The sequence below is a fragment of the Hibiscus syriacus genome, unplaced genomic scaffold (assembly GCF_006381635.1).
Source record: "Hibiscus syriacus cultivar Baekdansim isolate YM2019G1 unplaced genomic scaffold, ASM638163v2 tig00111835_pilon, whole genome shotgun sequence".
Taxonomy (NCBI): domain Eukaryota; kingdom Viridiplantae; phylum Streptophyta; class Magnoliopsida; order Malvales; family Malvaceae; genus Hibiscus; species Hibiscus syriacus.
The window spans coordinates 581521-605579 of record NW_024063193.1 but is presented as its reverse complement, the minus strand read 5'-3'; the positions used below and the strand labels follow the sequence as shown (position 1 = coordinate 605579).

The window sequence follows — 24059 nt, the reverse complement described above, 5'->3', positions numbered from 1 at the left end:
GTGGGGGTATTTTGTCGAAGCATTTTTGTTAGATCTACGACCCCCCGAGGCCCGTTTTAAAAAACTAGTTTGATTTTTGTAATCTGCACAAGAAGAGCTTTCGGAAAAAGTCTACCTTTTCGTGTTTGGCCGCCGATGAACGACACGGCGGTGGCAAGGCGGAGGGGTCGTCGGAATCTGGAAACCAGCGACGACGTTCATATCTCGGATGAACAGATGAGAGAATAAGGTGGGGGCGTTTTGGTTTTAAAATGAAACTGTTAAATGTTTTAAATTTTTTTAAGTTATATAGTTGGCCCATCTGATCCGCGCGATCCAACCCAGTAACTCCCAAGATCCGCGTGTTTTTGTTTCAATGTGGGTAAACCGTGCTTTTAGCCCCTCTGACTTTAAAAACTCTCATTTTGGTCCCAAAAATGAATTTGAACTCAAATTTTCTTTTAATTTGGCCACTTGATTTGTTTTCCTTTTCAATTTAGCCCTTGTTAAGGTCAATTACTGGTTTATTATTTTAATTTTATTTATTTACTTTTTTATTATTTAATATATTACGTTTTATTATTTATTTTATTATTATTATGGTATATTATATATATATATTCCATTCTTTTTATTATTATTGATTTTTATTATTACTTTTTAGTATTTTATTCTATTATACATACGTTTTTTATATTTATATATATTTTTATTTTATTATTTTATTTATACTATTTATTTGTTTTTATTGTGTCTTTTAGTTTCTTTACTCTTATTATTATTTTCCTTTTTTTAATACTTTACCTTTCTTATTATTTTTGTATATATATTTTTTCTTCATTTATTTTATTTTATTTTATTCAATTTCGTTTTCATTCTTCGTGTTTGTTTCATCCATTTATTTTCTGTTTATTCTTGTTTGTTTCATTTACATCTTTGGTTTACTCTTTAGTTTAGTTCTTATTATTATTATTTTCTTTTAACACCTTATTTTAAATTTTAAGGGTATTTCTATAAACTTATTAAAGGTAAGTAACTCAGATCAATTTTTACCTTTCAAGTTAAAGTTATAATTTTCTTAATTTAAGACAACTGGAAATTACGTCTTACCGAAAGGGTAGTTCAAGGGTGCTAACTCTTCCTTGACTGTAATCGACTACCCAATCCGACACATCTTAGGTAAGACACAAATCAGGTAAGAAATAAAGTATCCTATCAACCCATTTGTAATAAATAAATGATCGGTGGCGATTCCAATCCACATTTTCCTAAGTCGAAGCTCAATTCCGGGCTCAATCGAAAGACGATTCCGACAGCTTGGTAACTCCGTTGGGGATACAGGTAAGTGAGTCAGGCTAAGGTAATTTCCAATTGTCTTTTTAACGAAAGGGTAAGTTTAAATTTTAAGGTAACATTTCGATTCTTATTACTTACTTTTGATTATATTTTCGAGTAAATAGTTGTACTAACCGTTTTTTTAATGATTTCAACATTCCAAACTCATTTTTCACTTAAGGCTCTAAACCTGAGCTCTGAATCCGTTTTTAAGTGGGGGTGAAAGCAACGCCTTCGTGTGAATTTATTCACCGTATGGCCTAGCAAGTAACCTTTGGGATTCATATATCTTATGTCTTCGTGTGAATTTATTCTCTGTATGGGCATAAGGGAATGTTTCCTCCCAAGTTTAACTTAGTCCACACAAGCTTATAATAAGCTTAGGACTAAGGGTTTGGCAAGCCCAAGGGGGCACCGGCAAGGAGAACTCGGGTATCGTTTTTAGAACCTAAACCGGGAGACTATGGAGAAATAAAGTCTACCTCGAAACCCCATTTCAAACCCTAGAATATTTTTACCCTAACCATACTTTTTTTCTCCTATTCTTCTTTTTTTTCTTTTGTCATTTTTTTGTGTTTATTTATTTACTAACTTTTTGTCTTTGAGTTTGTTTTCTTAGCATTTTCATTATAACAAGAGGTCATTGATCCCTAAAAAGGTATTTGTTATACACAAAATAATCTAAACAAATGGACAAAGGTGTTGTAATACAAAAGATAAAAATGCAGAGGACAATCTACAAGGCGACTATGTGTCACATTCAATCCAGAAGACGTGGTGCCCACAATTGAAGAGTATACCACTCTGATGCATTATAAAGGACTCATAATGAATCGAGTCTACATCAAGTACAATTAAAGTCTATCTTGGAAGAACTGACTAGAAAAGGTTGCAGGGGCAAGATGAAGGTTACTGATATTGGGAGTTCCTTCAAAGATAACAATGGCAAAACGATAGCTGAAATTGGAGATTATTGCTGATACAGACAAATGAACTTCACATAGGTCCTATCAATTGAGGGCTCCAATGACGTATTCGTTGGGAACAGACTCAACAAAAGATAAATGCCCGAGATGCAGTCATTCGAGACTTCTTGGGCCAATACAAAAAGAAACTCAATATTTGTACGGTTCATCCAGAGAAGCCGGAGCGGTACGACATGTTATTCAGCCGGTGACAAATGAACGTAGAAAACTAGTCAGCATGCCAGAAGTTGTCATGATTTTTTTTGTTTCTTAAAAGATAAAACACTTTTGTCCCCAATAAGGATTATTCATAATAACAAACACATTTTTTGGATCAATGCCTCGGACATTTCATGCATCATGCATTTAGACATATTTTGCATTTTGTTATTTTCTTTAGATTTGCATTAACTAACGGAAGAATGCTTCAATAAAAGGAATAAATATTGGATACACCACCTCAAGCGTTGGACATACCCCATCCGCATAACACCCGCTTGAAAAAGAGGCGAATGGAGGATAAGATGGATCAGAACAGTCAAAGTACCCTGGACTCAATCAAGAAGAACCAGGAGTCCTTGGTCGATCAAATTATGGCCAAGTTATTGAGTCTCCAACAAGCCAGTATACTAGGGGCAGGTTCATCTGAAAGAGTCATTATACCACCAACCCCACATGTGGTTATTTCACCCGGGATCATACCCGGACCGTAAGAAAACTCTTCTGCTACCAAAGGAAAAGCATCATCTGCTGCGAAGGTGCAAACATCCATAACCTATCCTGATAATCATCCGGAAGACTATCATATCCCGGATTTTGACGAGAAAGATGAGGCAAAAAAGATGTAAGAGAAGATTAAGATGTTAGAAGATCATATGAAGATGGTCCAAGGGGACTATGATTATTATGGAGTGGACGTAATGGAGCTGAGCCTGGTTCCAGATTTGATGCTTCCACCAAAGTTTAAGGTCCAGAGTTCTAGAAGTTCGATGGGAACAGCTGCCCCTCAGCCCACATCACTATGTTCTATCGGAAAATGACGGGATATGGGGGAAATGACCAACTCCTGATCCACTACTTCCAGGAGAGTCTATCCGGTGGTACAACCAGCTCAGCTGAACTCATATTACGTCATGGAAATACTTAGCCAAGTCTTTTTTGGAGCAATACAAGCATATTAACGATATGAGACCAGACCGGGTTATGCTACAAAGCCTGGAGAAAGAACACAATGAAAGTTTCCGATAATACGCACAACGATGGAGGGATTTGGCTATGCAGGTTCATCCACCTTTGGATGAAAAAGAAACTAGGAAGCTGTTTGTACAGACCTTGAAGACGCCTTACTTCAGGCACCTGGTGGCAATTACATCGGGAACTTTCTCTAATCTAGTTATGGCTAGTGAGATGATCGATCTAGCTATAAAACAAGGAAAAATTGAGGGAAGGGACTCCAGTGAGAGGCCTCCCATGAAAAACAAAGAGCGAGAGATCAACAATGTCAACACCTATAACGCTAACAAAAGTGTTACGATATCAACCACTGCAACTGTACCATCCGATACTTTTAAACGAACTCAGAGAGAACTAAGGAATGAAAAGGAATCTTACCTGACTAATATGGGGATTAGACCTCATAATGTGTTCCATAAAAAGACTCGCATCAGTCCAATCCCAATGACATATGAGGAGTTGCTCCCAACGCTAGTTGAGAAGAATCTTGTGACTCCGGTTCAATCCAAACCTAGAGAGGCCCCATATCCTGAAGGCCATGATATTAACGCCATATGCAGTTATCATATCGGGATCTCAGGGCACACCACTGAGAACTGTGGGGCATTGAAACGTAAGGTCCAAGATCTGATCGATTCAGGGGCATTAACATTCAATGAGTAATGAGGAATTCTGATTGAGTTGATCGGGGCATCCATCAGGAGTTTTGTTGTGTTCTCATCTTGTTTGAAATTATTTTTCTTTTGTGCTTCTTATGTTCAAAAGTCACTTGACGTTCAAACATTTTAAATAAAATGCTTCATTCTGAGGAAATGAACAAATTTTAATCTTGAATTCCTTGAATATCACCTTAATTAAAAGCTGTTTAATATTTGAGGTTGTAAATCTTTGACAAATGACAAGATTAAACCCTGCAAAGAAAAGACCCTTTGGTTCTAATTTAAAGGATATATCAGACTACACGTTATTCTCTTACAGGGACCGAGCTAGTTTTCTCTTCTCATGAAGAGTCCATCAAAGGTTTGGTATTCAGGTATGTGTTAGGAGCGAACAAAATAGGGCAACTAGCACATGAGATTGCAAAACTAATTGGTTTATGCTTTTGTTTAAGACGTTCAGTGATGATCATGATCTTCTCAGATGGAATGGTCAAGTAGGTGAATCTAGTTTAGGTCAGTTGCTTGGTAATTGAACTCTAACGATGAGATTTTATGACCTTGAAAAACACCTAGACTATAACAGGTTTTTCTTAACAAACTTAAGAAATTGGACCCGTATGCCCACATTATAATATTATTTATATACAATAAAGCTTGAGTTGTCCCTCTAGATCAATTGGTTAAACGCCCCGGCTTTATGGATAATATTCAACTAGCCTGATAAAGGTGATTATATTATATAATAAAGCTTGAGCTGTCCCTCTAAGGCAATTGGTTAAATGCCCCAACTTTATGGATAAGATTCAGTTAACCTGATAAAGGTATTTACATATTGAGTTGTCCTTCTAGAGCAATTGGTAAAACGCCCCGTCTTTATGGATCTAACTAGCCATTTAATGGTAAATTTAAATAAGAAGTTTCGGTAAAAATGAACTAAGGGAGTTAAGGAACACCTGTTATAGTTAAATACACACGAGAGCACTTAAGAATCTTTTTTTAGATCGATATTTATGCACTACTTTTGTTAGAGGAGCTTATAAAACTTGAACAAATAGAAGATTTCAGAGAACTGAAACAAAAGTGTCCTGAAAGGTCTAGCCATTGATTATGCTAGTTGTGTCATTTTGTTCGTCTCCGATCAAAATGTCAAATCAAGAAAGAAGGGTATGCCATGATATTCACGATGACCGAATCGATGAAACAAACCTTAATACCCACCTCTAAACCAACTTTTCGATCTTGATATTTGTCAAAGGTTTGTATCTATCAAAGATTAAAATAGCATTTGATTATTTTGATATCCAATGAACTCTTGTTTTATGATTTGCTTCAATTGTGAAACCTAGAAGGAGGCAATATTTTTCAAAACTCCTTTTGATATTTTTCAAAATTTTGAAAATTCAAAGGAAGAAAAGCATTTTCAAAAAAAGTAAGTTATCTGGAAGCATGTCTTGGAGTTCAACAAATATCCCTCCGAAGCTGAAGATTAAAAGTTGGGGCAAATGAAGCAGATTTTGGGGCAAATTTTGATAGGGGAAGGAAAACAAATTGTCTTAGGTTGAGGTTTACAAGAGTACACCTCGGTGGAAATAAAGACACACCGAGAGAATGAAGACTGCTCACATAATTATCTCCTTCAAAGATCAACATTCTATATATTAAGGTTTAGTATGTTGGAGAATCCAAGATCAATAATCAGAAATTTAAGTTTCCAGCATCAAGGGTCATTGAGACTGACACACAACCAAAGATTGAGATTTTTCTCTAAACCCTAAAATAACATGTTTTGCATATACATTTTAGGCATACATAAGAGCATCGCATCCATAGCATAGCATATGTGCATAATTTTGCAGATTCATGCTAGAGTCAATTTCAACTTCACAGCGAAATATATTGAACTCAAAAGAAGTGCAATTTACAAGTGTGGATCTCAACTTCACAACGAAGAACATCCGATTAAAAGCTCAATTTCACAGCGAATGAGCCATCCACGATTTCAACTTCACGAAGAAGGATATCGTGCCCGATGAAGTGATTTAGTGTCGCAACAAATATATCATCCACAAATTTGACTTAAGTCAACGATTAAAGCTTCTGAAAGGATTTCTTTAGCATACATGAACAAGCAGATTATAGATCACCTTTGAGATTGTTTCCCTCGAAACAAAAGATTTTATATCGCTTAAGATAGTTTCACTCAAAACAAAATTTTGTCTCTCTTGAGACAATTTCTCGTAAAACAAAATTTTGTCTCTCTTGTGACATTTTCTCTTAAAATAAATTTTGTCTCTCTTAAGACAGTTTTCCTTGGATCAAATTTTGTCTCTCTTGAGACAGTTTCCCTTAAAACAAAATCTTTAAATTTGTTTTCCTTTAAACAAATTTTGTCTTTCTCGAGACAGTTTCTTTTGAAATTAAGTTTTATCTCTCTTGAGACAATTTTCCTTGAAACAAAATCTTTGAATTTGTTTTCCTTGAAACAAACTTCGTCTCCCTTGAGACAGTTTCTGTTTGAACTAAGTTTTGTCTCTCTTGAGACAGTTTCTCTTAAAACAAATTGTCTCTCTTGAGACAGTTTCTCTTGAAGCACCAATCTTTGAAATTGTTTCTCTTGAAACACAAAAAAACCTTTAAAACAATTTTTCTTGAAACACAAACAAAAAACCTTTGAAAATGTTTCTCTTGAAACACAAAACCTTTGAGATTATTTCTCTTGAAACAAATTTTGTATCTCTTGAGACAGTTTTTCTTGAAACACAAAATTTTTTGAATTTATTTCCCTTAAAACAGAACTTTGTTTACCTTGAGACCGTTTCTCATGAAACAACAAATATCTTTGAGATCGTTTCCCTTGAAACGGATTTTGTCTCTTTTGAGACAACTTCTCTTGGAGCATCATCTGAACCGTGTTATCAACCTTCCTATTAGACGACCAGAACTCTTCATCATAGACATTCGAGTTCGACTACGTTCAGCTCAAAGGCATATTAAATTTACATCATATTGAGGACGATTCAGGAGTTACTCGCCAAAAAGCTTTGAGTTCGATTTCAACTTCACGACAAAAGATATCATGCTCAGAAGCTTCCAGTTCAACTTGACCTCACGACGAGGGAATCATTTCGTGTTCCAGTTCAATTTGAAAATATTGGATTTCAACTCTACGACAGAGGGCATTTGATATGGGCGAAATTCGTGTCTTTTAATCTTTGCTCTATTTTCGTTACACGACAATGAGCAAAAAGGGGTAGTTGAAGACACCTAATTTCGTTTTTTTATTTTTATTTAATATTATTACAAACTATATCACATATTTACATTTATTTTATATTTTGTGTCAGGCCCAAATTATATAGGGCCCAACAGAATTCCCTAATCCAACCCGAATCCTAAACATGCACGAGAGCTAGGGTTTCTAGCTAGCATTCCAAGCGACACCTCATGAGTCCTCGCTGTTCATGCTGCTCGACCGAGTCCCTCGGTCAACCTCCAGATTTCACGGCCACACGCTACCAACGTCGACCGTTTTGCTCAAGGCAACCAACAACAATGTTAGCCGAGTGTTTTACATTGAATCAAACACTCAAATAGACTAAAAATAGGACCTCTATTTGTACTATAAATAAGTGTAAAAAAATAACACGAAAAGAAAGAGGGGGAGAGATTACACACGATTGATACACAATACACAGAGAAATACGCAGAGAAAATACCAAAAAATATTAGGGATTACACAGCTTTCGAAGCATTTTTGTTGTAAACCTTTCGAGATAAATAAAAAGGTATCATCTTTTTACCTTGTTCATTTGTTGGTTAACCTTGCATGTTGATTTTCCCTTGAGGTCTGGTTCGAAAAAACCAAAAAGCAAGAGGCCGATGACCGGTGGGTGTATTTTGTTGAAGCATTTTTGTTAGATCTACGACCCCCCGAGGCCCGTTTTAAAAACTAGTTGGATTTTTGTAATCTACGCAAGAAGAGCTTTCGGAAAAAGTCTACCTTTTCGTGTTTGGCCGCCGATGAACGACGACGATGACGGCGAGGCGGATGGGTCGCCGGAATCTGAAAACCAGCGGCGGCGTTCATCTCTCGGATGAACAGATGAGAGAATAAGGAGGGGCGTTTTGGTTTTAAAATGAAACTGTTAAAGGTTTTAATTTTTTTTAAGTTATATAGTTGGCCAATCTGATCCGCGTGCTTTTTGTTTCAATGGGGGTAAACCGTGCTTTTAGCCCCTCTGACTTTAAAAACTCTCATTTTGGTCCCAAAATTAAATTTGAACTCCAATTTTCTTTTAATTTGGTCACTTGATTTGTTTTCCTTTTAAATTTAGCCCCTGTTAAGGTCAATTCCTATTTTATTATTTTAATTTTATTTATTTATTTACTTTTTATTATTTAATATACTACGTTTTATTATTTATTTTATTATTATTATTATTATGGTATATTGTATATATATATATATATATTCCATTCTTTTTATTATTATTGATTTTTTTAATTATTACTTTTTAGTATTTTATTCTATTATACATACATTTTTATATTTATATATTTTATTATTTTATTATTTTATTTATACTATTTATTTGTTTTTATTGTGTCTTTTAGTTTCTTTGCCCTTATTATTATTTTCCTTTTTTTTAATACTTTACATTTCTTATTATTTTTGTATATACATTTTATCTTCATTTATTTTATTTTATTCAATTTCGTTTTCATTCTTCGTGTTTGTTTCATCCATTTATTTTCTGTTTATTCTTGTTTGTTTCATTTACTTCTTTGGTTTACTCTTTAGTTTAGTTTTTATTATTATTATTTTGTTTTAACACCTTATTTTAATTTTAAGGGTATTTCCGTAAACTCATTAAAGGTAAGTAACTCGGATCAATTTTTACCTTTCAAGTTAAACTTATAATTTTTTTAATTTAAGACAACTAGAAATTACGTAGTACCGAAAGGGTAGTTCAAGGGTGCTAACCCTTCCTTGACTGTAACCGACTCCCGAATCCAACACATCTTAGGTAAGACGCAGATCAGGTAAGAAATAAGTTTTTCGATCAACCCATTTGTCATAAATAAATGATCGGTGGTGACTCCAATCCACATTTTCCTAAGTCGAAGCCCAATTACGGGCCCAACCGAAAGACGGTTCCGACACAATTTAAAAAGGTATCGATACATTATGTTGACCTATTTTCTAATTAAACCGGTATATTTCTACCGGTTACATTGTAAATTTACCTATTACATTATAATTATCGGCTTCGATATTTTTGAGATCGATACTTATTATAAATGTATCGACACTTTATACGTACACCTAGTTGGCCATTCAGTCTGAACAAAAAGTATCGATACATTATGTTGACATATTTTCTAATTAAACCGGTATATTTCTACAGGTTATATTGTAAATTTACCTATTACATTTTAATTATCGGTTTCGATGTTTTTGGGATCCATACTTTAAATGTATCGACACTTTATGCGTGCACCTCATTGGGCATTCATTCTGGACTAAAAGTATCGACACAAATTTAAAAAATGTCGATACATTATGTTAACCTATTTTCTAATTAAACCGGTATATTTCTACCGGTTGCATTGTAAATTTACTTATTATATTATAATTATCGGTTTCGATGTTTTTGGGTTCGATACTTACAATAAATGTATCGACACTTTATGCGTGCACCTCGTTTGGCAGTCATTTTGGACAAAAAGTATCGATACAATTTAGAAAGTATCGATACATTATGTTTACCTATTCTCTCATAAAACCGGTATATTTTTACCAGGTATATTTTTACCAGTTACATTGTAAATTTACCTATTACTTTATAATTATCAGCTTCGATGTTTTTGGGATTAATACTTATGATAAATGTATCGATACCTCAAGTTTGGGAACCATACTGGACAAAAATGTTGGAAACTTTGTTTTTACTAATTTTGTCATTAAAAAGTGTATTTTTACCACTTACATTGTAAATTTACCTATTACTTTAAAGTAATAAAAGTTGAATTTTGTAGTTATTGTACATACCTAAATATGTCTTACGAAATTAATGTTGTACTCACCATTTAACTACCACATCCTATTGAAAGCACGACAGAAACATGAACTATGAAACTTTACTTCCTTCTCCATCAACTCCTGTTGGGACCACTGAACTTGCATTACCAAATTTTTTCCATATGGATCATACTGTATCAGACAATATTAAGCCAACCGAGGAATGCCATGAAGTACATATTGTTGATGAATCTGACAGATTGGTTGGTCAGCTCTTCTCTTCACGTAATAAAGCTTGGTACTTTTACAAGAGATTCACACGAGAGCATGGTTTTAGTGCACTTTGGGGAACAACATGGCTTGATATGGAAGGGAATGTGAAGACACAATAATTTTGTTATTCCAAAGAAGGGTTTTGTGTATTCAAAGTCAATACTGTTGACCGTCAACGTGCTCATACGTCAGTCACAAGAACGGGATGTAAGAATAAAGTCGTAGTTACAGCAACAAATACAAACGATCAGTGGGTTGTAAGTAAGTCTTCTAAGAAACATAATCATGCATTATGCACACATGCTATGACACTATTTATGCGTTCTAATAGAGCTGTAAGTAAGATTGATATCGATGAGGCAACAACATTAAAAGTGGTCGGTGTTGGCACGTCACAAGTAATGAACTATTTAACGCAGGCAAAGGGTTATTATAATGTTGGATTTATACATAAAGACCTTTACAATGCACTTCAAAGAGGTAAAACAAAGTAAATCTTTAATGCTGATGTGAATGCGCTTATTGTTTATTTTGATTATAAGAAACATGATGATCCCAAGTTTTTTATGACATACTCGGTAGACGAATCTGGGGCATTGCATAATCTTATTTGGTCAGATTCTACATCGAGATCAGATTACACATGCTTCGGTGATGTAATTGTGTTCGACAAAACGTATAAAGATAATTTGTATTGTCGACCAATTATGCCTATTGTCGGTGTCAATCATCACCATAACACAATTGCGTTTGCTACTGCCATAATCGTTGACGAGACGTCCCAATATTTCGGGTGAGTGCTAAAGAATTTTTAGAATCCATGATGAATAAATCGCCTATTTCAATTGTCACCCAATGCAGAGGGCTATTAAATCTGGTATCCCTTATTCTAAGCACATATTATGTTCTTGGCATCTTTCTCGCAATGCACAAGCTAAATTGGTGACCCAAAATTTACAGCAACATTCTCAAAATGCATGGCTTCCTGATGGACAATCGACAAATTTGATATTCACTGGCGTTCAGTTGTTTCAGAATTCAATATCGAAAAGCATCCATGGCTGATTAAGAAGGGAAATACTCGGCACTTATGGGCACAAGCATATCTAACCAGTCATTTCTTTGCCAATATTCGCTCAACACAAAGGTGTGAGTCTATGAATGCTTCACTCGCGATTGCACTGAAAAACAAGAAGACATTTAGATGTTCGTGCAATTGAAGAAGGAATTAGTAGAATGCGTGTGAACGAGTTGAAAGCGGATTACTTAAGTTCCCAGACGAAGTCCTTCAAGATCACAAAACTGATTGACCTTGAAAGCCATGCTGCTGATATTTAAACGCGCGAATCTTTTCGTTTGTTCCAAGAAGAACTTCAACAGGAGAAATTGTACCGGCTTTAGGAAGAGATTGAGTCCTTATCAGACGAATGTCAAAATTATATTTTGACAAAGTACAAAGAAAAAAATAAGACATTTGAAATCAATTTTGATTTTCGTACAGAAACCCTAAATTGCTCGTGTAGAAAATTCGAGACCGTCGAAATTCCATGTCGCCATCAACTTTACGTTTTGAAGCACTTGGATTACACATATTTGTACGGGTCTTTGATTCAAAGTAGGTGGAATAAGGATGCGAAAGCTTGTGCACCCAATTTTTTTGACTTGAATGTGTCTCCAGAAGTAATACAAATGGCAAGGTTCGCTGCTCTACATGTAACGTCAAGTCAGTTATGCTACATTGCATCAAAGACAGATGCATCTTTCAAAACCGCAAGAGATGAGATGAAAAGACTAACAGCAGAATTTTAAAACTCATTTGATTTGAATGATTTAGTCAATTAGAGCAGTGTAGTAAACAATGTTCGCGACACTTAACGAAAACAACACAAGCAAAAAAAAAGTACCAAAGAACAAGGTCGAGAAGAAAATTAGATGATGTGGGTTCTATAACGGTGAGGGATATAACAAACTAACATGTCCTCAAGTCAAACTCAGTTTGGAAACAATCACACATCCTACATATATTGATTTTCTCGAAGACGAAATGAAATGACCCATCAGTCCCGCACATGATGACAATTATGTTAATGACATTTTGAATAATGCAGACAAAGATCTCCATATATCATAAGTATCAACATAACTCCTACTATGTATAAAAAACATGTACAACAACTTATTGCTAACTTTTCCAATCTCATACATAATTACATTTAGACACAGAATTATAAATCGTATGCAAATTTTCTCTTACATTTACATCATCGCACCCTTGTGTTATTCTTGTGTCTGATGGAAGCTTTTGTCATCTCCTCTCTTCGTTTATTTTGATCTTGATTTACGAGATCGTTTAATATTCACATACGATCTTATTCTCCAATAACCTATATTCAAATTGTCAGTACGTTAAGTATTGTAAACCACAACATTCGATTTATGACTTTTAACAATTTAACCGCAAACTAATTTTTCTTACATTTACATCATCGCACCCTTGTGTTATTCTTGTGTCTGATGGAAGCTTTTGTCATCTCCTCTCTTCGTTATTTTGATCTTGATTTACGAGATCGTTTAATATTCATACGATCTTATTCTCCAATAACCTATATTCAAATTGTCAGTACGTTAAGTATTGTAAACCACAACATTCGATTTATGACTTTTAACAATTTAACCGCAAACTAATTTTTCATTCCACTTATAAAATCATCAGTTGACCCTCTAGAACCGATCGATTCCATCCGCATAATCACATAAATGCCGCAATCATATCTGTTACAAAATTTGAATACCACACATGTCAATTATAAAACCTGCATAAATTGCGCTTTCTATTTATGATAACATCTCATACCCATTCAGTTGCTCATTCATCTTATCCTCTACAAATTTGAATTTATTCAATGGGACCTTTAGATGGCCATATGCTTCTACAAAAATACGTTCCTGATTATATCTGTATAATATTGTCATCTGCATTAAAAATATCAAATTATGATCCAAACAAATTATTCATTATAATTTACATAATTTCCTTTTATACATACCAATCTCTTAGAATCCTTTACTCTCTGTTTGGCCACTTGAGATGAAAATAGACTATTGTATACCGTTGCAACACAAGAAATCATATCCAACACCAACATATACCAATGGGAACCACTGTAGTTTATTGTGATTAGGATCTGCAATAAATTTCACACCCAATTTGTCAACATTCAACATTATATATCCGAAACATCATTTGAAATTCGTATGGTGTCTTAAATTGTCACACTCGGTGAATTTCAAATAGTCATCTAATATCATCCCCAAAAGCTCGCAACACCATCAACAGTTGCTTTGTCCTCCAATGCCTGTTGCTGTATTTACGCGACAATCATTATTACTTTACCGTCTATAACACTACTTTTCAATATTTATTAATTTAACTCATCGCTAAGTGGTATGGAAGGTAGCCAATCTTTTAGCGTAACTTTTTCAATTCGTAATATAATTGTCCAGCCAAACAAATCAATAACCTAACAAAATTAATTACACAATCAGAGCATTTTCACTAGATTTTAACATTTTTTACTTTCTACTTATCGCACTGTCAACCCATTCAATAGACTTCAACGTTTCAACGTCGGATGCAATAGTGAATTGATTTCCAAAGTCGATTACAATATATCTGTATGAAGCATTATGATTAATATTTTGTCTTGAAATATTTAAATATACTCACAAAGCAATATATTTCACTTACGACGTTTGTAACCCACTATTCTATAAATAATCACACATTGTATCTTCGTAATCACCAATTCCGCTTGGAATTTCCGCTTTTCAACCTATAATTTTGCATATAAATTTGTCGCAACAACATAATAAAATTCAAATTAAGTTTTCTTTTATTCAGTTTACCTTCTACTTCTTCTTGGGTGCAAGACATTCTGAATCCAAATCTGCATCTATAACACTATCCGGTGTATAAATCACATCCACATCCTTCCTCCTCACTTCCTCCATCTTTTCTTTTTCATATTTTTTCAATTCATCGTATTTTTATTCTACATAACTCTTCATCTCTTTTATTTCACCCTTAATATTTCCCCCCATTCATCCAACTTTTTCTCAACCACTTCCTTTACCCTCGTAAGTTCACCACTCTATCAATTTTTCCACCATCACCATCTTAACTTCACCCCTCAACTCTACAACTTCTTTCACCACTCAATCTATTTTTCCACCCACTTTCCCCTTAAGCCTCTCAATTACCTATTCGACTCTTGATTATCTTTACAAAATATCATAAATGAATTTTTTTACATCCGCCAATTTAGACATCAAAATGTCAAATTTACTTTGTTTTCCCTCACCGTCATCCCCCCTACTACCATCTCTTCTTTCTTCTCCTCTTCCTCCACTGCCTCCACTGCATCCTCTGCTTCGTCTACCTCCTTGCCAATAACCTTCAAAATTAAATTACAATATTAATACATTTATTATATTCTTAAGATTATTTAATTATATTTATTTCCCTTTCTTGCTTCGTCAGTCTATCCAACTTCAACTTCGTCATCACTCTAATCATCTCTTTCTTCCCCCCATGCACGGATGCGTGCCACTCTGGTTTTTTCATATGCCGACACACTATTATAGTCCGACAAAAAATTGAATAGTGCAACCTACATTTATAATTAAATTTATCATTTTATATAATAACTATACTATCATTTTATATAAAAAAAATGTTTTTCAACTCATTTAACTCTAAGATTGCTATACACCCTTTGCGGTATCTCTAGTGACCCTTTTGAAAGCTGATTATTGATTCAATCAATCTCGAATGGAAATATTTAGCCCAATTGAATTCACTTTTCAAGCTTTCATTGCAAATCAATTTCATATTATCCTTGCTCGTTAATGTATCACCCGTTGGAAAAAGAAAGATCCCGACAAGATACAATAGAACTCGGACCTTCAGCTCATCCCCCTCGTAAGATATACTTTTGATTTCCTCTTCAAGTTCAACATATGTCACCTTGTACTTCAAATCATATTTTGAGGTAAGTGCTTTACAGTTCTTAATCTTACTGACTTATACAACACTTTTGCCTTATTTTCTACCCCAAAATGGCTGCAGCACATGGGACCCCTAAAGGAAATGAATAATCACCATATTTAACCATACATTGTTGGACATCGAATTGCCCCACCAAGGATCAACACAATTCCCTCCGAATTGGTCGATCTTTTACTCCTATCAAAGATCTAAACCTCATTTCTTTTAGCACATTCAATTACTCATTCTCCTTAAGGTGTTCAATTAATGAATTTACTCTTTTTATGCTGCACATTGTCGACACTTCCTACATTTAAAAAAAAATATATAATGTTATTGTTCTTATATATCTTTTATCAAAGTATTTACAAGTTTAATGAATACCTTCTTTTCATGTGCTTTCCTTCAAGCTTTGTATTCTTGTCTATCCATCTTTGACCATGTTATTTAAGGTTCATTCTCAACATCAGTCATCGACTTCCATTTCCCCAAAACATAATTTTTCACCTAATATTAGGCATAAATGTTTCTTAATCAATACATTAACGCTAAATAATACTCAATATCAATTTCATTTTACATACTGAACCGATGTGATTACCAGCTTCCTTCATCCTTTGGCATTCGGTCATACTGTTATAAAAGATATATAAGAACAATAACATTATATATATTTTTTTAAATGTAGGAATTGTCGATAAAGTGCAACATAAAAAGAGTGAATTCATTAATTGAACACCTTAAGGAGAAGGAGCAATTGAATGCCAAAGGATGAATGAAGCTGATAATCACATCGGTTCGATATATAAAATGAAATTGACATTGAGTATTGTTTAGCATTAATGTATTGATTAAGAAACGTTTATGCTTAATTTTTGGTGAAAGATGATGTGTTGTAGAAATGAAAGTCGATGATTAATGTTGAGAAGGAACCTTACATAATACGGTCAAAGATAAATAGACAATAATACAAAGCTTGGAAGAAAGCACATGAAAAAAAAGTATTCATTAAACTTGTAAATACTTTGATAAAAGATATATAAGAACAATAACATTATATATTTTTAAAAAATGTAGCAAGTGTCGACAAGGTGCAGCATAAAAAGAGTGAATGTAATAATTGAACACCTTAAGTAGAAGGAGAAATTGAATGTGCTGAAAGAAATAAGGCTTGGATCTTTGATAGGAGTAAGGGATCGATCAATTCGGAGGGAATTGTGTCGATCCTTGGTGGAACAATTCGATGTCCAACAATTTATGGTTAAATATGATGATTATTCATTTCCTCTGGGGATCCCATGTGTTGCAGCCGTTTTGGGGGTAGAAAATAAAGACAAGTGTTGTAGAAGTCAGTAAGACTAAGAACTGGAAAGTACTTGCCTCCAAATATGATTTAAAGCATAAGGTGACATATGCTGAACTTGAAGAGGAAATCAAAAGTGGATCTTACGAGGGGGATTACCTGAAGGCCCGAGTTCTATTGTACCTTGTCGGGATCTTTCTTTGTCCAACGGGTGATACATCAAAGAGAAAGGATAATAAGAAGCTGATTTGCGATGAAGGCTTAAAAGGTGAATTCAATTGGGCTGAATATGTCCATTCGAGATTGATTGAATCAATAATCAGCTTTCAAAAGGGCCACCAGAGATATCTCAAAGGGTATAGCAATCTTAGAGGTAAATGAGTTAAATAACGTTTCTGTTTTTTTTATATAAAATGATAGTAATTTTATTATATAAAATGATAAATTTAATCATAAATGCAGGTTGCACTGTTCGATTTTTGGTCAGACTGTAATAGTGTGCCGGCGTATGAAAGAACCACAGTGGCACACATCCGTGCATGGGGGAAGGAAGAGGTGGTTAGAGTGATGGCAAAGTTGAAGTTGGATAGACTGACGAAGTAAGAAAGGGTAATAAATGTAATTAAATAATATTAAGAATATAATCAATGTATTAATATTGTAATTTAATTTTGAAGGTTATTGTCAAGGAGGCAGTGGAGGAAGCAGAAGAGATGGTACTAGGGGGATGACGGTGAGGGAAAACATAGTAAATTTGACATTTTGATATCTGAATTGGCGGATGTAAAAAAATTCCTTTTTGATATTTTGCAAAGACAATCAAGAGTCGAAGAGGCAATTAAGAGGCTTAAGGGGGAATTGGGTGGAAAATAGATGGAGTGGTGAAAGAAGTTGTGGAGTTGAGGGGTAAGTTAAGATGGCGATGGGTTAAAAAATTGCTATAGTGGTGAAGGAAGTTGTGGATTTAAGGGGTGAACTTACAGGGGTGAAGGGAATGGTTGAGAAAAAGTTGGATGCATGGAAAAAATGAAGGGTGAAATAAAAGAGATGAAGAGTTATGTAGAGGAAAAATACGACGAATTGAAAGAAAAAAATAAAGAAGAAAATATGGAGAAAGTGAGGAGGAAGGATGTGGATGTTATTTATAAACCGGAGAATGTTAAAGATGCATATTTGGATTCAAAATGTCTTGCACTCAAGAAGTAGAAGGTAAGGTGAATAAAAGAAAACATAATTTGATTTTTATTATGTTGTAACAAAGATTTATATGTAAAATTGTAGGTTGAAAAATCAGAAATTTCAAGCGGAAACAATCGTTGTAAGTGAAATTTATTGCTTTGTGAGTGATATTTAAATATTTCATGACAAAATATTAATCCTAATGCTTCACACAGATATATTGTAATCAACTTTGGAAATCAATTCGCTACTGTATCCGACGTTAAAACATTGAAGCCTATGGAATGGGTTGGCGGTGCGTTAAGTAAAAAGTAAAAAATGTTAAAACTAAGTGAATATGTTCTGATTGTGTAATTAATTTTTTTAGGTTATTGATTTGGTCGGCTGGACATTATGTTACGAATCGAAAAAGTTATGCGAAAAGATTGGTTACCTTCCATACCACTTAGCGGTGAGTTAAATTAATAAATGTTAAAAAGTAGTGTTATAGACGGTAAATTAATAATGATTGTCGCGTAAATGCAGCAACATGCGTTGGAGGACAAAACAACCATTGATGGTGTTGTAAATGATGTTTTCGGATATATAATGTTGAATTTTGTCAAATTGGGTGTGAAATTTATTGCATATCCTGATCACAATAAACTACAGTGGTTCCCATTGGTATATGTTGGTTTTGGATATGGTTTATTGTGTTGCAACTGTATATAATAGTCTATTTTCATCTCCAGCGGCCAAATAGAGAGTGAAGGATGCTAATAGATTGGTATGTATAAAAGGAAATTATGTAAATTATAATGTATAATTTGTTTGGATCATAACTTGATATATTTTAATGCAGATGACAATATTAAATAGATATAATCAGAAACGCATTTTTGTAGAAGTATGTAGCAATCTATCCTATTAAATCAATTTAAATTTGTGGAGGATAAGATGAATGAGCAATTGAATGAGACAATTTGAATATAGGTTATTGGAGAGTGGGATCGTATGCGAATATTAAACGATCTCGTAAGCCACGATCAAAATAAACGAAGAGAGGAGATGACAAAAGCTTATATCAGACACAAGAATAACAAAAGGGCGCAATGATGTAAATGTAAGAGAAATTTTGTATCTAAATGTAATTATGTATGAGATGAGAAAAGTTAGCAATAAGTTGTTGTACATGTTTCTTATACATAGTAGAAGTTATGTTGATACTTACGATATATGGAGATCGTTGTCTGTATTATTTTAAATGTCACTAATATAATTGTCATTATGTGCGGTACTGATGGGTCATTCCATTCCGTGTTCGAGAAAATCAGTTGATGTAGGTTGTATGCTTGTTTCCAAACTGAGCTTGACTTGAGGACATGTTAGTTTGTTATGTCCCTCACCGTTGAAGAACACACATCACATAAATTTCTTCTCGACCTTATTATTTGGTACTTTTTTTGCTTGCGTTGTTTTCGTTGAGGGTCGCGAACGTTGTTTACTATACTGCTCCGGTTGACTGAATCATTCAAACCAAATGAGTTTTTAAATTCTTCTGTTAGTCTTTTCATCTCATCTCTTGCGGTTTTGAAAGATGCATATGTCTTTGATGCAATGTAGCATAACCGACTTACGTTGCATGTAGAGCAGTGAACCTTGCTATTTGCATTAATTCTGGAGGCACATTCAAGTCAACAAAACTGGGTGCACAAGCCTTCGCATCCTTAGTCCACATACTTTGAATCAAAGACTCGGGCAAATATGTGTAATCAAAGTGCTTCAAAACGTGAAGTTTATGGCGACATGGAATTCCAACAGTCTCGAATTTTTATACGAGCAATTTAGGGTTTTCATACGAAAATCAAAACTGATTTCAAATGTCTTATTTTTTTCTTTGTAATTGTCAAAATTATATTTTGACATTCATCTGATAAGGATTGAATATCTTTCTGAAGTCGGTACAATTTCTCTCGTTGAAGTTCTTCTTGGAACAAACGAAAAGATTCGCAAGTTTAAATCTCAGTAGCATGGCTTTCAAGGTCAATCAGTTTTGTGATCTAGAAGGACTTCATTTGGGAACTTAAGTAATCCGCTTTCAACTCGTTCATACGCATTCTACTAATTCCTTCTTTAATTGCACGAACAACATCTAAATATGTATTCTTGTGTTTCAGTGCAATCGCGAGTGAAGCATTCATAGACTCGCACCTTTGTGTTGAGCGAATATTAACAAAGAAATGACTGGTTAGATATGCTTGTGCCCATAAGTGCCTAGTATTTCCCTTCTCAATCACCCATGGATGCTTTTCGACATTGAATTCTGAAACAACTGAATGCCAGTGAATATCAAATTCGTCGATTGTCCACCGGGAAGCCATGCATTTTGAGAATGTTGCTGTAAATTTTAGGTCACCAATTTAGCTTGTGCATTGCGAGAAAGATGCCTAGAACATAATATGTGCTTAGCATAAGAGATAACAGATTTGATAGCCCTCTGCATTGCCCTATCCTAATCGGTGACAACTGAAATAGGTGATTTATTCATCATGACTTCTAAAAAATTCTTTAGCACCCACTCGAAAGATTGAGATGTCTCGTCATCGATTATGGCAATAGTAAACACAATTGTTCTATGGTGATGATTGATACCAACAATAGGCATAATTGATCGACCATACAAATTATCTTTGTACGTTGTGTCGAACGCAATTACATCACCGAAGCATGTGTAATCTGATCTCGATGTAGAATCCGACCAAATAAGATTATGCAATGCCCCTGATTCGTCTACCAAGTATGTTATAAAAAACCCGTGATCATCATGTTTCTTATAATCAAGTAAGCAATAAGCACATTCACATCACCATTAAAGATTTCCTTTGTTTTACCTCTTTGAAGTGCATTGTAAAACTCTTTATGTGTAAGCCTGTAGCGTTAAATAGTTCATTACTTGTGACATGCCAACATCTACCTCTTTCAATGTTGTTGCCTCATCGATATCAGCCTTACTTACAGCTCTATTAGAACGCATAAATGGTGTCATAGTAGGTGTGCACAATGCATGATTATGTTTTTGAGAAGACTTACTTACAACCCACTGATCGTTTGTATTTATTGCTGTAACTACGACTTTAGCCTTGCATCCCGTTCTTGTGACTGACGTATGGACACGTTGACGATCAACAGTATTGACTTTGAATACTTGAAACCCTTCTTTGGAACAATAAAAATCTTGTGTATTCATATTCTCTTCCATATCAAGCCGTGTTGTTCCCCGAAGTGCACTAAAACCATATTCTCGTACGAATCCCTTGTAAAAGTACCAAGCTTTATCACGTGAAGAAAAGAGCTGACCAACCAATTTGTCAGATTCATCAACAATATGTACTTAATGGCATTCCTAGGTTGGCTTAATATTGTCTGATGCAGTATGATCCATATGGCAAAAATTTGGTTGGGCAAGTTCAATGGTCCCAACTGGAGTTGATGGAGAGGGAAGTAAAGGTTCATAGAACAACATGTTTCAGTGGTGCTTTCAATAAGATGTAATAGTTGAAGGGTGAGTACAACATTAATTTTGTAGGACATATTTAGGTATGTACAATAACTACAAAATTCAACTTTTATTACTTTAAAGTAATAAGTAAATTTACAATGTAAGTGGTAAAAATACACTTTTTTAATGACAAAATTAGTAAACACAAAGACATCGAAACCGATAATTATAAAGTAATAGGTAAATTTACAATGTAACCGGTAAAATTATACCGGTTTTATAAGAGAATAGGTAAACATAATGTAATCGATACTTTTCTAAATTGTATCGATACTTTTTGTCCAGAATGACAGCCAAACGAGGTTTTGTTTAATTGATCACCTTTTGTTGTTTAAGTAGTTGTGTCGCATTATCTTACTTTATTGACTTTATAGCCATCTAGTCTGAGGATTAAGATATTTTTTGGATCAGTGAATTATCATCCACTCCAAAGTCTTATCAAGTAAAAAATTAAATTGTTTGTGCAGTTGTATTATATTTAGTTTCAAACCTGAAGTGGTAGTTGTCTTTAGTCTGTAACCATTTATTTCTCATGAATGGTATTTTCTTTAAAAAGTACTTCTCCTGGGAACTTGTTCGACTATAAGTGTATTGATTGTTAGTTCATTTTGTTATTTCGTTATGTGATGTTGATGCTCTTTTCTGCTATCTGCTTTTATGCCAGATAAGGGTAATCGACCGTAACTGTGAAATCCCTCATGAAGGTCCCTTCTGTGATCTCATGTGGAGTGATCCTTCAGATATTGAAACATGGGCAGTCAGTCCACGTGGAGCAGGTTGGCTATTTGGGTCCAGGGTCACATCTGAGGTAATTCATCTCATCTCAAGTCTATATCTATGCCATCATTCTGAAATAATATTTTTATCCTCGTCATTGGTTGCAGTTCAACCACATAAACAAGCTTGATCTTGTTTGTCGAGCTCACCAACTTATGCAAGAAGGTCTTAAGTACATGTTTCAGGATAAAGGCCTAGTAACAGTAAGACTGAACTTTATGCTTTCATCTTTTTAGCTTAGCTTTATTAAGAGCTTAATGGAATTTCTTGATTATTTGTTTTTCCATGTGTGGTCTGCCCCGAATTATTGTTACCGTTGTGGGAATGTAGCCTCTATATTGAGCTTCAATGAGAATATGGTGAGAATAAATAAAATTGTCGCACCTTTTCTATTTGATTAGGATTGGAGGTTGTTTCTAGCTCATGGTTCTTATGGTTTCGGCATTTGTTCAGGAAAGAGAAGTAAAGTTCTTCACTGAAACAGAAGAGAATAATCAGATGAGAGGGCCGAGGACAGGAGTTCCTTACTTGTAATTGAAGCAAGTTACATACTGCAGTGCCTGTAAAACCATCCAAGCATTTGGTTGTCTAAAAGAGGTGCGAACGAGGAATCATCGATACAATGCTAGCAGGTGGACCAGTCCTGGAAATTTTGTTCTGCTCTGGCTAAGCTCTACTTTTGGGTATCAATGGATCATGTCATATTGAGTGTTGTCTCAAGGTCAACATAGCTTTTCCCTTAAATGTTCCTCTTTCATTCCCATACGCTGTCTATTATATGCTACCTATCTTGGTTGATGCCTGTTCTATATTCATGGGTTCTGTATTTTGTTTCATTATATGTATACTGCTGCTTCTCAATTTTATCATTGTTTTTGCCATTTTATCAAGCAGGGTTCATCCATCATGGTTTCATGCTTATTATTTATACATGAAAATATGGGAAATTATTTGATGCACAAATTGTGTAAAATGTAGTTTATATAATCTTGTATTTTAATATTAAACTCTAAAATCAAAAACCCTAAACTCTAAATAAGACGTAAAATGTGACATTAGAATAAGTAGAATTATACTAAATATATATAACGTGGAAATGATAAATGGGAAAGGCTAAAGAATCTCTCTAAATGCTGGAAGACATTAATCAACTTTGATTAGATCCAAACAATATTTTACTTTCTTATTAATATTTTGTTGCAATAATTGATACACATCTCGTATAGGATTTTGAGGCTTCAATTGGCAGGGTTTTGGACCTCATCCCAGGAGGGATCCATTGAAGGAAGCTGATATTCATCAGGTTTTAGTGACAATACAAAGTCTGGCAATGCTGGAGCTATCTGCATAATCCTGGAATCCAAACTAAACAAAATAAGTTCAATTGGTAGAGAAAAGTTGCAAAATTCAGAGACTAAATGTTACTTTATACCCAATCTAAATTCTAAAGAATTAAAAAAAAAGGAAGGAAATTGAACCACGGCTTCAAGAGTTGGCATCTAACAAGTCAGGGGTTCGAATTTCAGCATATGCAACCCCTTTTTGACTCGGCCTCTTTTGTGTATAGAAAGGAAGAAAAAAAGGGGATTTACAGTTCATGTTTTGTGAATCCTAGTTGATTGTTTTGCTTGGTATATCTTTTGGAATCTTCTCAGCAAGATACTTGCTAGATCCCCAGAGGAGGATTACTGGACCAAAAACAATTGGTATTGTGTAAGTGAAGATGGATTTCCAGCTCCGAGACAAGCT

The 24059-nt window shown here is 34.4% G+C and overlaps 1 protein-coding gene and 1 long non-coding RNA gene across 2 annotated transcripts; one reads left to right on the top strand and one right to left on the bottom strand.

Moving 5' to 3' along the window:
• Nucleotides 1-12925: 12925 nt before the first annotated feature.
• LOC120171760 lies at nt 12926-24054 on the bottom strand. Its single transcript, XR_005520899.1, has 4 exons — nt 23903-24054; nt 23570-23663; nt 16485-16488; nt 12926-12937 (listed from the first exon to the last, which is right to left on the bottom strand). It is a non-coding gene; the product is annotated as an uncharacterized LOC120171760 (long non-coding RNA).
• On the top strand, nt 21961-23200 carry LOC120171759 (phytochrome-associated serine/threonine-protein phosphatase-like). The gene is made up of 4 exons (XM_039179412.1): nt 21961-22341; nt 22418-22513; nt 22598-22669; nt 22764-23200. Exons 1-4 carry the CDS (start codon nt 22255-22257, stop codon nt 22842-22844), a joined length of 336 nt encoding a protein of 111 aa, XP_039035343.1. The 5' UTR covers nt 21961-22254; the 3' UTR covers nt 22845-23200.
• Nucleotides 24055-24059: the final 5 nt, after the last annotated feature.

Bases quoted from the DNA above. Each gene is read 5' to 3' on its own strand.
- LOC120171759 (XM_039179412.1), top strand. From the start codon at position 22,255: ATGTGGAGTGATCCTTCAGATATTGAAACATGGGCAGTCAGTCCACGT. The intron at 22,514-22,597 runs GTAAGACTGAAC...TTGTTTTTCCAT, and splicing joins AGGATAAAGGCCTAGTAACA to GTGTGGTCTGCCCCGAATTA. The intron at 22,670-22,763 runs GTGAGAATAAAT...GCATTTGTTCAG, and splicing joins TGAGCTTCAATGAGAATATG to GAAAGAGAAGTAAAGTTCTT.